The 15317-nt window shown below is 42.8% G+C and overlaps 1 protein-coding gene across 1 annotated transcript in view; it reads right to left on the reverse strand.

Moving 5' to 3' along the window:
* Positions 1–15317, reverse strand: part of MGAM (maltase-glucoamylase) — a 105828-nt gene that overhangs the window by 16349 nt on the left and 74162 nt on the right. Inside the window, exons 27-40 of the mRNA XM_067041974.1 lie at positions 13442–13596; positions 12176–12344; positions 11817–11913; positions 10840–10952; positions 9811–9936; positions 8525–8653; positions 8166–8276; positions 7807–7869; positions 2878–3012; positions 2321–2408; positions 1370–1508; positions 383–516; positions 230–264; positions 20–136 (exon numbers count right to left, since the gene is read on the reverse strand). Of these exons, the coding sequence (XP_066898075.1) occupies positions 20–136; positions 230–264; positions 383–516; positions 1370–1508; positions 2321–2408; positions 2878–3012; positions 7807–7869; positions 8166–8276; positions 8525–8653; positions 9811–9936; positions 10840–10952; positions 11817–11913; positions 12176–12344; positions 13442–13596 (1611 nt within the window). The remainder of the gene's footprint in view (positions 1–19; positions 137–229; positions 265–382; positions 517–1369; positions 1509–2320; positions 2409–2877; positions 3013–7806; positions 7870–8165; positions 8277–8524; positions 8654–9810; positions 9937–10839; positions 10953–11816; positions 11914–12175; positions 12345–13441; positions 13597–15317) is intronic.

Below are 15317 nucleotides of genomic sequence, written 5' to 3' on the forward strand. Positions count from 1 at the left end.
TCTGAGCTCAGTGTCCTACCCGGGCCCCAATGCTGTTGTGGTTCCTCGAAAAGGGGTAAAAGGCCCCCAGCTGCATCCAGCGAGCACACATTTCATATTCAGCATCTTGAAAGAATCCACAAATATCTGCTCCTGTCTGAAACAGGGTAGAATAAAATGGGCCCGTTAATGATTTCTGAAAGATGTCACCATCTGCTTGGTGGTTAGGAGTAATCCAAAGGACACTTACAAAGGATATGCCGAAGAGGCTAAACTCCATCATGCCTGCAACGAGAACCACAGCTGTGTCAGACAAGGTACTCATGACCTACCTCCTCTTCCCTCCTTGGAGAAGCCTTGATTGAAGACCCCAACTCCTCTCCTCTCCCAGCAGCCCACGCACCAATGATAGATTTCTTCAGCTGGTCCCATGCGGCCGTGTTGTCACCCAGCCAGTGTCCTCCCCAGCGGCCAGAAGAGGGAAAAGTGGAGCGAGTGATGACGATCCCTCGCTGTCCCGTCACCTCCTGCACAGCTCTGCTCGGAGGGGAACAAGGCGGTGATTTAGGGCACAGCAGGTGAGAAGAGGCCACAAACCTTCTCCTCCCAGAGCTCCTGAGCCTAGGGCGTGGTGACAAAATATCTCCTGTGTCACAGAAGGGAATATGGAAATCTAAGCCATGAGGTTCCTCACTGACTGACTCCATATGATGGTGATAATATTAAAAGTTGTGTCTTTACATTGTTTTATAGTGTTTCATATTTTTTTAAAAACTTCACAATGTAATAAACTCACCAGGTCACCTAAAAATAATAGCTAATCACTAAATTTTGCTATTTATTTACTCAATACTTCGTTTTATATATATGGGAAAGAAGAAGATGAACTCCTTTATAAGGCTTTCCCTAGGACACTTCTTATTAAGCATGGAATAAGCACACAAAATGGGACAGTGATAATTAAGTAGAACACCAGTTGGCTACCCAACAAGAATGACAAAAAAATAAATTCTAATAGAGATGAGTCACTTTTGAAAAAAAGGAGAGGTATCCAGTCCTCTGTATTCCCTTACAATAACTAAAGTTATTATAGTATCATCCACGCTGCGTGATAAACTTACTTATGTCTCCACGTGTATTTCCTCCACTAGGACTATTAGTCTCTTACTTAAATAAGGACCATGCCTTATTTAAATCTGTCCTGCTAACTAGGATCACAGGGTCTGGCTCCGTGCTCATGAGTATTTAATAAATGAGAATTGTGACAGAGCAATAATTAAAGTCTTCTTAACTCTTAGAAGAGGGAATGAAAGGACGAGCAGTGTAGCTTCATCAGTCCCTGGCTGTCCCTGCAGGCTGTCCCGACTGGAGAAGGTAGTCGATGACTCACTCGTACGTGGGTCTGGTCTGGGCCCACCCGTACAGGCTGTGCACGTCGTAGTGCCGCACCGGGGAGCCGTCAGGCAGGAGCTGCTGGCTCTCCATGCACAGGGTCTTGCTGCTCAGGCCCCTGTCCCTGGCCTCCAAATCTGAGGAGAAAGATCTAGTGATGTGAAATCCACCCCTGCCCGATCCTGTTTATCCTTGACCTCTCCTCATGGGATTGGACTCCGGATCATAAGACTAACTTGACCCCTGCATGGGTCCCTCTCCTCCCCCGGGGCGTGGAAACGTGTCCGGCACTCGCAGGTGTTTTCAACATGGAGGGCCCCGGAGGGTTCCCCAGGAGAAAGCAGGGGCATGGGAAAGAATGCAGTTGTCAAACACGTACTGAGTGACAGGCTTCAACCTAGGCTTTTAACATGTACGTTATTTTATGTAATTCTTATCATAGTTCTATGGAGAAGATATCATTAGCTTCCTTTCACAGTTTAAAAAACTGAGATTAGAAAATAGCAAGTCATCTGCTGAAGGTCACACAACTCATAGAGAGTATAATTTCCGGAGCCAAGATATGAACACAAGTACGACGCCAAAGTCATTGACTCCATGATAAGGTGAGGCCATTACTTTCCACCCACTGGTGACAGAATAAATTCCTGTGGAGGGATTAACATGAGCCTGAAGAAGTAAGACACCTAGCTGTGGGATCCTTTGGAGACATCACCACAGTTAAGTGTTTTCTGAAAAAAACTTGAGAAACTTACCCAAAGGGGCCAATAACCTGCCCACACCCAACTGGGTAAAGTTCTTGGAGTGGGTTTGTCTTTGGTCCCCCCTAAACCAGAGTGTCAGACAGGATGTCCCTGAACATCAGGATAAATGTCTGGCTGCTGGACTCTTGCAGCTCACACTCCCTACAGCCATGGCGCTGCCAGCAGAGGAGGCCAAGGGCCCTTACGTGGCATGTAGGGAGGGTGGTTCAGACAGGCATCCTTGCAGCCTGGAGGGACTGCCCCACTCACGAAGCTTGCCGGTTCATTCATATCCTAAAAATGTCAAACACAGGAATACTTTACTTTTGAAAAGAATTATATACTGTCAACTCAGAGACAAGGAAGTAGAGAATAATTGTTCACCATCCAGTAATTCCATAGATACCAGCCCAGGGAGACTCATCAAATCCAGCTTGAAAAAGATCAGTTAAGCCCTACAGAATGACTGGCTGGTAGATTTGAAAAAAAATTCTCACTCAGGGTGTGAGGCAGGCTCAGTTCCAAGGAATTCCTGGTAATCAGCTTGGAATTCTACAGCAAGAACTTCAGACAAGGTGCAAGGTATTGAGGAGAATCAGAATGGTCCACTCCAGATTGGAGGAACTGCAGTCTGATATGTCCAAAGTCTTTCTTGGATGACTATTACCCCTTTTGATTAAAGGTCAGTAATACATATGCTTAGGCACACAGAGATAGAAACACACCTATCCCCATGCACACAGACACAAACAAACACACTTACAATCCACATGCCATCAAACTTCAAGCTCTTCTCTGGATCCCGCGGATTGGTGTACATTTCTCTCAACTCCCTTTTCCACCATGCGATGGTTGAATTACGGAAAAAGTCTGGGAAGGCCACATAAGCTCGGTATTGCTGTAAAAAGTAAATACAATCCATTTGTCCCAAACAAATATATTAGACAGAAAACAGGCACTTCCTGAAAGCTTAACTCATGCAAAGCCTATACTGTGTGGTGATAGTTAATCCAAAATTATGAGCTTAAGTAATGTTCTTGGCTTATCTGAAATACAATGAGCTCAAAGAACAGAAATTAGCACAAATGAGACACCTTCTTATCATTTGGAAAGCATCCATGGACTGTTTTCCTCTTTGCATCAACATGAATGGTAGCCATCAACACCCTGAACTCACTTTTTCCATCGTTAGATACCCACCGCTCAACTTCTGTCCTGCGATTTCCTAAGCACTCCTCAAAGACAAAGCATGAGCCAGGGAGACTGACTGCAGCTTGAAAGGGGCAGACAGCAGATGCATTGTCAACAGGTTGAAAAGAAACATCCAGCTGATCCTCTCCTATCTCATTCCCAGTAGGAAAAAAGGGTGAGAGGTAAGGACTGCATTTTATTACATAAGACTATCTAACTGATATGTATCTGGGTTTTCCATGGTTTCAGAATCACTTGAAAAGTGCAGTTGTGTGTCAACTAAATTGGGAGGACTTAAAGAGGAAGTTTCAACTCCCCTTTCTCTTACCTTCTTCAAATAATAAAAAACTGTCTTTATTTTAACCTGGAAAATGGACCCAAGGTATAACCCCTGAACTATAACCCTTTTGAGAGCAAGGCCCTTGTTGACCTTTGAATTCCCCAACCATGCTTAGCTTAGTAGCTGACATAAGATAAATGTTCAGAGCATAATTGTAAATTCACACCACTTAGCAATAGCAAATATTCTTAAACTACTATATAGCTATGATGCTTGTTATGGAGCTTTATGGTCCTTTGTATGTCTCAGTAAATTGGTTCCTCTGTGTTCATCAGTGCATTTAAAGAGTTAAAAAGCTAAATAATGCTGGTGGCAAGAGTGTGGGTGGGGAGGAAACAACAGAAAAAGGACTTGGTCTAGGGAACCTCCAGTACCTATACATGATAGGCAAAAGGCAAATGGAATCCCAAATGTCTAGAAAAAAGGCCAAAAAGAAGACAAAGAAAAAACCAGAAATGGATCAGTGTACAGGGATCCATCTCACAGAGAACTTCCGAGGTAGTGAGCCACACCACGGAGCATCTCGTGAAAGGGAGGCATGCCAAGGTTGCCTTTTTGTTAGAAAATGGAGGTAGAAACATGGACCAAACAAAATAGAACCTTTCACCAGAAACAGAGCGCTCCAGCTCAGGCAGGGTTAGAAACATGGGGTAGAGGAGGGAAGTGGAGAATTGGAATAAACAGAGTCAATACCAGCCGTGTCCAAGTGATAACTGAATCCCAAATGAGATACAAGTGAGAAACTTGACTATGACTTATTAACCCCACTAAAAGGTGCTCTGACCCTTACCCATGAAATTAAAAATGTTCTGCTGTTCTCCAAGGTGCTGGCTCTGCCTCACTCCTGTCTGTATTCTACTCTTGCCTCATTGCTTCTGCCCTCACTTTCCCTAGTCCTCAACTCATGATGTACCTACTTGCATGTCTGGTCCCAGGATTACTTATCACAATCCATTGTGGGCTACAAAAATGCAATTCCTAGGCTCCATGCCAGGCTTACTGCATTAAATATCTAAGCTTCAGATCCAGTAGCCTCAGGCCCACTAATCTCATCAAGTGGGTCTTATTAATATAAATAATTAAAATCATTATATCTATTGAGAATGTCTTATGTGCTACCTAACAAACACTGCGACCCCCTAATGAAGTATTTCTCATCAGGGGCACAATTGGCATTTAGGGCAGGAGACTTCTTGGTGGAAAATCCCCTGCAATTGGGCATTCCTGGTCACTGCCTACAAAATGTCACTTGGTGCTCCCCTTGCAATAATCAACTGTCCCACAGATTTCCAAATGCCCTCACGGTGGCAGTATTGCCTCTAACGGCCGATGTACTGTAGGGCTCACACAGTGGAAGCCAACTTGATTGCTGAAGTGACCCTCTCCCCAGCATACTGATTTAAAAGTCATGGTACTGCCATAAAAAGATACATAGACCAGTGGAACAGAATAGAAAGCCCAGAAATAAACCCACACATGTGCAGTCAATTAATCTTTGACAAGGGTGCCAAGAACACAAATGGGGAAAGGATAGTCTTTTGTTAATGGTGTTAGAAAAACGTGGATATGGAGAGAACAAACATATGGACACCAAGGCGGGAGAGCAGCGGGGGGTGGGGGTGGGGGTGGGGGTGGGATGAATCTTAAGAAAAAAGAAAAACATGGATATCCACATGTAAAAGAATGAAACTGGACCCCTAACTTACACTGCTCACAAAAATTAATAGAAAATGAATTAAAGTCTTAAATGTAAAACCTGAAACCATAAAAATCCTAGAAGAAAACACAGGAAAAAGCTCCTTGACATTGGTCTTGGCAATGATATTTTTGGATTTGACACCAAAAGCACAAGCAACAAAAGCAAAAATAAACAAGTGGGATTACATCAAACTAAAAAGCTTTTCTCCACAGTTAAGGAAACAATCAACAAAATGAAAAAGCAACTTACAGAATGGGAGAAGATATTTGTAAATCAAATACCTGATGAGTTAATATCAGATGCATATAAGGAGCTTATACAACTCAATAGCAAAAAAAACCCCCCAAAACCCACAAATATATTGATTTAAAAATGGACAATGGACCTGAACAGACATATTTCCAAAGAAGGCATACAAAAGGCCAACAGGTACAGGAAAAGGTTCTCAGCATCACGAATCATCAAGGAAATGCAAATCAAAACCCACAGTGATAATCTGTTAGGACAGCTTTTTTGAAAAAGATGAGAGAGAACAAGTATTGGCAAGGATGTGAAGAAAAGGGAGCCCTTGTGCACTGCTGGGGGGAATATAAATTGGTACAGCCACTACACAAAACACTGGCTTAGCAAAAACTTCGTTAGGGTTTTTCCATAAGATGTTACGGAAAAACCAGAACAAATTTTTTGGCCAACCCAACAGTATGGCGTTCCCTCAAAAAATTAAAACTAGAACTGCTGTATGATCCAGCAATTCTACTTCTGGGTATATATCCTGAAGGAAGCGAAATCAGCATCTTGAAGAGATATCTGTACTCCCATGTTCATTGCAGCATTTATTCACAATAGCCAAGATGTTGAAGGAACCTAAGTGTCTATCCACAGATGAATGGATAAAGAACGTGTGGTGTCTATACACACAATGGAATATTATTCAGCTATGAGAAAGAAGGAAAACCTGCCATTTGCAACAAAATGGATAAACCTAGAAGGCATTATTCTGAGTGAAATAAGCCAGACAGAGAAAGACAAATTCTGTACGATCTCACTTATATGTGGAATCTGAAAAAAAAAAAAAAAAAGTTGAACTCATAGAAACAGAGAGTAGAGTGGTGATTACCAGGTGCCAGAGGGTGGGGGAAATGAGGAGATGCTGGTCAAAGGTTGCAAGCCTTCATTTATAAGATGAATACATTTCTGAGCCTAATGTACAACATGGCGATTGTCATTAATGTTGTTTTTTTTTTTTTTTTGCGGTATGCGGGCCTCTCACTGTTGTGGCCTCTCCCATTGCGGAGCACAGGCTCCGGACGCGCAGGCCCAGCGGCCATGGCTCACGGGCTTAGTTGCTCCGCGGCATGTGGGATCTTCCCGGACCAGGGCACGAACCCGTGTCCCCTGCATCGGCAGGCGGATTCTCAACCACTGCGCCACCAGGGAAGCCCGGCGATTGTCATTAATAATACTGTATCATATACTTAAAAGTTGCTAAGAGAGTAGATCTTAAACATTCTCACCACACAGCACACAAATGGCAACTATGTGAAATGACGGATGCGTTACTTAACCTGATTCTCAAAATCATTTCATGATATATATGTATATCAAATTATCACATTGTACACTTTACATATATACAATTTTATTTGTCAATTATACGCCGTTAAGCTGGAGGAAAATACTAAAAACTAAATAAATAAAGTCAAGGAGCCCATGACCCTGAACTTCTCTGGCGGATTCCTAAGTCCATGTGGGCTGCCTGGACCATGAAACTTCAAGTGATCTGTGAGAAGCAACAGAGATTACAGCAAGCTAGGTTCTCTCCCTTGGATCCTCATCTGAGATCCATTACAAGTAAGAACCTGTTCCCAGGAGAGAGCGAGTTTTAACATATGGCTGGAAACTGGGAGATAAGATCAAAGTTGGGAAACCCAAGGAAAGATGGGGAGATTTATAAGAGAGAAGATGGAAAAGCCTGTCCATGAAAAAAAAGAGGTACAGAGAAAATTACCCAATCACTAAAGACAGGAGTGGGAGACTGTTTAAAAGGGATACGCAAGGCAAAAACAACTGCAAATACAACAATAATGAAAACAACAATAGATACACTAATTTAGGCAAAAGGCACTGTTTCTTTGAGGTATCATTCAGCGGAAATTTCATGGATGTTTGCAATCTGACAGTCTTGGATTGGAAATCACCACTCTGTCACCTAAAAGCATGGACAGAAGTAATTTAAGCTCTCTGAGTCTTAGTTATGCAAAGTATAACAAAATCTACCTCCCAACTGGGGTAAAATATTGCATGTAAAGTGACTGGCACACAGAAAGACACACAGGGCATGTTCCCTATGTAAGTTTCCTCATCTTGCACCCATGCCCATGCCAGGGATGTCCAGTATCCTAAGTATAGCTGCCCCTTCCTGGTAACCCTGATTTCACCCAACATCCATACAGGCCCTTTACCTCCACTTGACTTTCCCAGTCTAGAGAACTGTTGACAACAGTATCAGGAAAATCAGGCCAGACCTGTGAAGAGAAAAATGTTTAAAAGCAATGCACTAGATCATTTCTCTTCCATAGCCTTTCCTAAAAAACTATAAACCATGTCCTAGAGGTGATCATTTGATTTTCTTGTAGGGTTGATCTAAAGAAAAGTGGATCTCACAATGCACATACATTCCTTTAAAATTCCTTAACAGTGGTGACAAATACTGATGGAGAAAATGACAACTTCTGACCTCAGAGTCCAAACAGAAAAGAAAAGAAGAATGTACAAACACCCTAACAGTGTGGGGATTAGTGGATCACTGCTCAGAGCACACCTTTCCCCAGACGATGCTTCCATCGTTCGGATCTTTGATGAAGACATCGTCCTCCACACCCCGCGTGAAAGGGGGATAGGGCTTTGTCTCGTTGCCAGAAATGGCTGGGTCCTGAAATCAAAGCACAGGTCAGGTGAGAAAACCAAAGCCAGGGTAGAAAAATGGAGAACTCTTCAAAAGCGGAGGCATCAGCTTCCACCTGAGCTGTAGAGCCTCTGTAAATCCAGGGAAACACACTTTTCTTATTGAACCTCAACCTCTCTACTCATAGTGTGGGAGAAAACACAAGTATAAAGTTTTCTCCACCCAATCCCACTCACCCTTCCAAACAGACTCCGCCCACTCGCACAGGGACTAACCAGAATGAGGATGACCCGCATGCCGTCGGCCTTCATCCGAGTGATCAGAGCTGGGAACCCCTCAAACTTGGGGCTGAGGGTGAAGTCCAGCTGCCGCTCCATGTAGTCGATGTCCGCGTACTGCACGTCCTGGAGGAGGACAAAGGAAACGTGCAAAGGCCCACGTTCCACGTGAGAACAACGCTCCACTAACCAACGGTGAATTTCAGTCGGCATCTTTTTTATTTTTTCAAATCCCACCTCTGTTATTTGTTAGGTATTAGGTTCTGGAAAATTCACCTAATTTTCAAATTTTGAGTTGTAAAATAGAAAAAAACGAAATTTGCAAAAACAAGGATGATAATGCCGAACTGGCAAGGCTGTGGACATAAATGAAAGCAGCAGATGAAAGTGCTTTGTGAAGGGCCAATATAAGGAGCGATTGTGGCTACCACCCCCATCCCCAGAGGCTGCCCCTGGTATCAGTGGCTCATACTCAGAAAAAAATAACATAATGTAAACTACCTGGTACTAATACAACATGGATAGTAAGCCCATTAAAACAAAACAAACAGAAGCACCTGTAATTGCTTTGGAATAACTAATCCTGGGGTTTATCAGACACAGCTTTCTTATTAAGAATAAAATATTGCATGCTATACTTTCCGTTAGTAGGAACAATCATAAACAGTAGAAAAATCAATATAATACAATTAAGTATGTAAATGGTTTATGGGACCAATTCTCTGATTAGTGGACCCCTCTCATCTTCAAGTGAAGGCGGAGTTTGTTTCCATAATTATTTCCTCTGGCAACCAGTCCCAAGATCCCTACATTCAACCAGGAATTAGCTCAAAGCTGTGGGAACACTGGGCTGCAGTGCCAGCAAAGCGTTGGAACCGAGGTTATATCTACATACACAGTGGTCTGACTGAATTTGGGTCAATTTCTTTTAATTAAGCAAAACTACTCTCTGGGCAACATTTTTATGGTAGCAAGAATGTTTTTGACTAGATGTTGTGAGGTCACGTGAAAGAGACGGAAGCATGATCTAGCAGAAAGAGCCCTCGGGCTGACCCAATGCCCTCCTGCTTTGGCAAATCACTGTGACTCTTCAAGTTGGGGACAATGACAACCCCCCCTTTATATTACTACTGGGTAGGGGTGAGGCTGAGTGTGATACTGTATGAGAAAGTACTTTGTAATTTTATAGAACCTGATAAAAATCAGACAAACTAATCCAGATACAGAGACAAGGGTTGGGCCACGCGGTCCCAGAGCCAGTACCCCACAGACTGACAACGTACATAGGGGATCTGGGCAGCCACCATCTCATCATACAAGCTACCAATCTCAGCGTCGTTCTTGTATCCATAGCGACACAGCTGAAACCCCAAGGACCAGTAAGGAACCATCACTGGCCGACCAATCAACTAGAAAATAAACAGAAAATTTAGTCCTTAAAAAGAAGAATCTGGGTTAAAGCTGTACACAAAGTACTAAGAATATTTTTCCAGTGTCCCCAGTTAGATAATCAACAAATTCAAACCCAGAGAGAAACTAAGAGGATGCAGAGCCACTGAGGTAACTTGGAGGAAGCTTCCTGCCAGACTTGACCTCTCTCCCTAGGAGTTTTGGAAAACCTGACTTTACTCTGATTCCTAGTAGCAGACCAGCTTACGGTTAAGAACACGAAATTCAGAAGCAAAATACCAAAATGTCTGGGTAACCATATGGGATCCAGTCTCTGCTGGCTATGTGACTCTGGGCAAAAGTGAAATAACCTCTTCTATATCTGTTTCTTCACTTGTAAATTGAGGATAATAATATATTTGTTTCATAGTGTTTCTGTGAAGACTGAATGAGTTAACGTATGTAAAGTGCTCTGACACGCAACAAGCAATATATCAGTGACATATAGTAAGTTTTATGTCTGTGTTTGTTGCTGCTGCCAAAGCAACTGTTGGGACCACTATGACCACAACCACTACCACAACCCTCACCACCACAATCACCACCCTCACTGCCACCACTGCCGCCACCATCACCACCACCACCACCATCACCACCACCATCATCACCACCGTCACCACCACCACCATCACCACTATTACCACTGTCACTGCCAACTACCACCAGTGGCACCACTACTATTGATCCTTCTGATATTCTGCAATGCTCTGAGAGCCTACGAATATAATGGTTATCAGGATGTATTTATGGTTCCTTATTCTATAGCCTACCTGTCTCCCAGAAAGACCAACAATTCTAGTATCATCTAAGAACTACAGAATGTGCTGTATAAGTACTTGGTAACCAGTTGAATTCCCTCCTACCTCAGTGTACTGCTGAGTGACAAGCTCTGGAGTTGGCCCCAAGAAGACATAGAAGTCCAGAATTCCTCCTGTGGTACGGTATGTCAAGGCAGGCAAGGGCTGGAATGTCACATCTGGAAATGTAGGAAAATACCAATCAATATGGACACCTTCAAGTGAGAAATTATCCCTGAAATTCATACATTCTCCCTCTTCCTATGCCTCCTTATTGTAGAGTACTGAGAGAAGGTATTTTGTACTATACCTACACAGAATTTTAAAAGTTAAGTGAAGGTCTGCAGGGTAATCTGTGCCTAGATTTTCTTCCCTTTCATGCACTGATTACCTTATTATATGTTTTGTCCTTCTGCTCTTTTAAAATTGTTATTATCATTTTTATTTCAGAATAGTTTAAAACTTACAAGAAGTTGCAAAAATAGCACTAAGAGTTCTCTCGGACAATTCACCCAGCTTCCCCCAACGATAACTTCTTACATAACCATTGTACATCGTCAAAACCAGGAAACTGATGTTGATATAATGCTATTAGCTCAGGTAGAGGCCATATTCAGATCTCACCAGTTTTCACAAGCATGCTTTTTAACCACACTTCCTGATTTTCCACACCCTTTCCAATACACCACGCACATTTTCTTTACACCCTCGTACCCCCAGAGTGAGTGCTCTGACCCACGGCCTCCTCACTAATTCAAATTATATTAGCGGCTCCCACTGGCTGACCTCCAGGATACTTGGGACTTGTTTGGTTTTGCTACCCCTTCTTACGTTGTTTACGCCAAATAAGAGTTAATTCTTATGACTGCACATTCCTGAACTTAAATAAACCGAAAGGCTAAAGAGAATGAAGAAAAAAAATAAAAAGCACTCTCCACAAGATAATAATTTTGACTTCAGGGGCAACATGATCAAACACATTCTTAGGCTCCTCAAGGATGACTGATTCACAAAAATAAGGGGAGATGCCGGCATCACCTTACCCATGGCGTTGCTGTTCAGCAGGAGCACCCCGTGGGCACTGCCGTCCTCCTCCAGTGCCATGTAGTAGGGGTGGACACCATAGGAATTCTTCTTGTACTGGGAGAGTCATGGGGAGAAGTGGCAGGAGGTTAGAAGACAAAGGGTGAAAAAAGACAGAGATTGAGAAGGAAACTCAACAGATTGATTGATAAGGTGTGTCTCGTCTTCTCTGTGAAATAAACACATAAGAAACAGAGAAACCTGAGCACTGGCCCACTTGCCTAGACCATCCAAGTTGAGTGCTGCAAAGATGAAGCAGGAAGCATACAGTGCGGGCGGACAGAGGCAAAGACACAGACCCCACGGGCTCTGCCCTTACCCCAGGGGGTTGGTCTCGGGAAAACATTCCCCACGTGTTCCAGTTCAAGTCTCTTCGAAAGGCTGTGTGCTCAGTTTCCCCAAAGCCATAGAGGTACTGGGAGGGGAGGCGCGTGGAGATGCGGATGAACATGTCGTTGAAGGTGAAGCCAAGGAGCTGAGAGTCCCAACTGCAACACAGAAGGGTACGTTTGCAAAAGAAACGGGCTGCTCTAATAGCTTCAGGCAACTGACTTCTCAGGGAAACTGAACTCTTGATTTCCTCCTCCCACCCAGAACCCCCGCTGACCTCCCACACAAAACATAAAGTCTATACGATTAAAATAATCAGACTCCCTTGCTATACAAGCCCAGGAGCCAGTTCTTTCTTCTATTTTCCTCTATCACTACCTCCTTCTAGTGGTCCCTCCAGAATGCCAGATCCAATCACTCTCAGCACCTCAGCTGCCACCACTGCACAGCAGGCCTAGTTTCCACCCTTGCCCCACTACAGTCCCTTTTCTACACAGCCTCCAGAATGATTATTTTTTAAGCATCTCACGTCATGTCAACCCCTGTTTGCAATTCTTCAGTGATTCTCACTGAAACATCCTGTGACGTCTTCAAGGCCATTCCTGATCTGAAGCCACCTGGAACCCAGCCTCATCTCCCCCAACTCACCTCCTTACTTACGAGACTACTGCCACCACATTGGACGTTTTTCCCCTTAATAAGGCAAGTTTGCTCCTGTTTCTTGGTCTGTGCACTGACTACTCAATTTGCTTGAAGTGTTCTCACTCCTCCCCCATCTCCATGGGGGAGGCTGCTTCTGCTCACCCAGGTCCTATTTCAAATGTCACCTCCTTGGAGAGACCACCTCTGACCACAGTATCAAAAGCAGTAACCTCCCCGTAATTATCAATTACCCTGTTCTTTTTTCCTGCATAGCAGTTGTCACTATCTAAACCTCTACATATTTTAACTTAAATTATTTTTGTTACTTTCTGAGTATTTTTTGTCATAAAAAGAGAGACCTCATCTTCTATAACCACATACTATGGAGAAGGCACCCCACAAACACTTGTTGAATGAATCCCTAGGTACATGCAGCTGCCTCAGGAATTATTCCCAGGGCACTAAAGATTTCTCATAAGAACTGAAGGAAATAACTTGTTCATGAATCTGGAAATGGACAGTGTGTTGTTTTGAGCAAGATATCTCCAAGGACAATGGACCTGGCAATGATACAGGTAATCATCAGTTCCAAGCCAGGATAAGCGCCATTTACATTACAGTGCCTGTACTCTTCCGCTGAATTTCAATCCCAAAAGGATTCTTCTTAATGAGGACATCATAGAGTCGACTGTCAGAGGTGCTGGATGGAACCCTGGGTATGTTGAGAGGGACGGGAACTTCATACCGGCGGTTGTTGGGATCATAAATCTAGGACCAGAGGAAATAGATTTTAGGCAAGTATAGTTGTCTTGAAACCGATACTCTTAGCAGAAACTTGATGTCTTTGACAAGGAGTCTGAACGCTACGTTTGTCTTCTTTAAGCTCCTGATACTGGAAATTTAATTAACAAATCAAAGAACAATGTCACATTTACCATTTTGATCTGAGTCTGTCATATCTCATTTTTAAAGCCTGTATTACATAAGCACATTCCTTTGATATTGGTTCTACCTTGGGAAATCAGTCTGGAATTTATGAATATATTCTTTATTACTTTGTGTATGGTGGGTGGGTGTGTGACTGTATGCGAATACCTGAAAACATTTCCGAACTGAAAATAAAATCCCCCCCAAAAAACATGAACTCTACTTGATTAAAATAATCATAGACGTCCTTGTTAAAAATGGGGTCTAAATTGATTCACTAAGTACCTACTATATTCTTACCTGATACTGTACTAGACACATGGATTACTAAACTGAGTAAGACACAGTTATTGCTTGTAAGAAGTCCACATACTAATGGAAAGTGAAAGAGAGGTGCCCACACTACCTGAGTGATACGTGTTAATGTAGAGCTATACAGAAGTACTGTGAGGTTATAGGAAAGGAAATGCCTAACAATGTTTCTGGAACACTGAGACAGTTTCATGAGGGAAAAGGCTGAGTCTTAAAAAGCTTTTCAGTCATTAAACAAGCACAGAATGAAAATCAAGTGCTTCCTGGCAGAGATATACATGCAAAGGCACAGAGAATTAAAAGAAAGAGGCAAATATTTTGGAGAGGCTACTATATAATCAGGAGGTAGAATAGGAAAGAATTAAACCCGGAAACTTGATCAAGTTCATTTATTTCAAGCCCATTAGGCGCCTACCACATGCCAGTGTTACAGTGAGGACAGGAAGATAAAAGAGTATCATCCCTACATTAGAAGATGTGAAAGAGTTCATTGTCCAGGTTGATATCAGATTGTCAAGAACATTTCAAGCAATGCCACACTGGCCTGAGTCTTTCATTTATTCTCCCAATAAACTTCTGAGAACTTACTATCTCCTAAGCTTTGTGTTACATTTCAGGAGCACAGAGATGAAGGGACAAATTCCTGTCCTTGAGAAACTTACAATTCAATAGTGAAAATGATATCAAAAACAGCCCATCGCTTGTCCTGAGATGTAATGAAATCACGGGAGAGAAAGAGATCAGTACACTCTTGCAGGTATTTCATATATCCCAAATTCAGTGTTCAGAACTGAACTCATCAGTTTATTTTGCCTAAACTCAAAGCTTTTCAGTTTTCCCATCCCAGTTAATGTCACCACCATCCATATAGAGACACAAGCTAGAAACATGGTAATCGTCTTGATGCTTCTCTCTCCCTCATAGACTACTTGTAATTAACCACCAGATCCCATAATGCTACTTCTCATTCTCTCGAAGATGTCCACTTCTCCATCTCCCTTCTGTACCTGGTTTAAGCTCAGTCCCTCATCTGGATTTCCTAACTGGTAGCCTCCTAACTTGTCTCTCCTTTTCCACTCTTGTCCTCCCAACCACTTTCCTTACAGCAGACACAGTAATCATTTCAAAGTGTAATTTAGAACAGGTGTCACTGTTCCAGCAATGGTCTCCAATTACTCTTAGGATAATGATCTAGTACACTGTAGCATGGCTAACTTAGAAGAGCAGACTGATTTCAGGGTTCTGTAACC

The sequence above is a fragment of the Kogia breviceps genome, chromosome 9 (genome assembly GCF_026419965.1).
Source record: "Kogia breviceps isolate mKogBre1 chromosome 9, mKogBre1 haplotype 1, whole genome shotgun sequence".
Taxonomy (NCBI): domain Eukaryota; kingdom Metazoa; phylum Chordata; class Mammalia; order Artiodactyla; family Physeteridae; genus Kogia; species Kogia breviceps.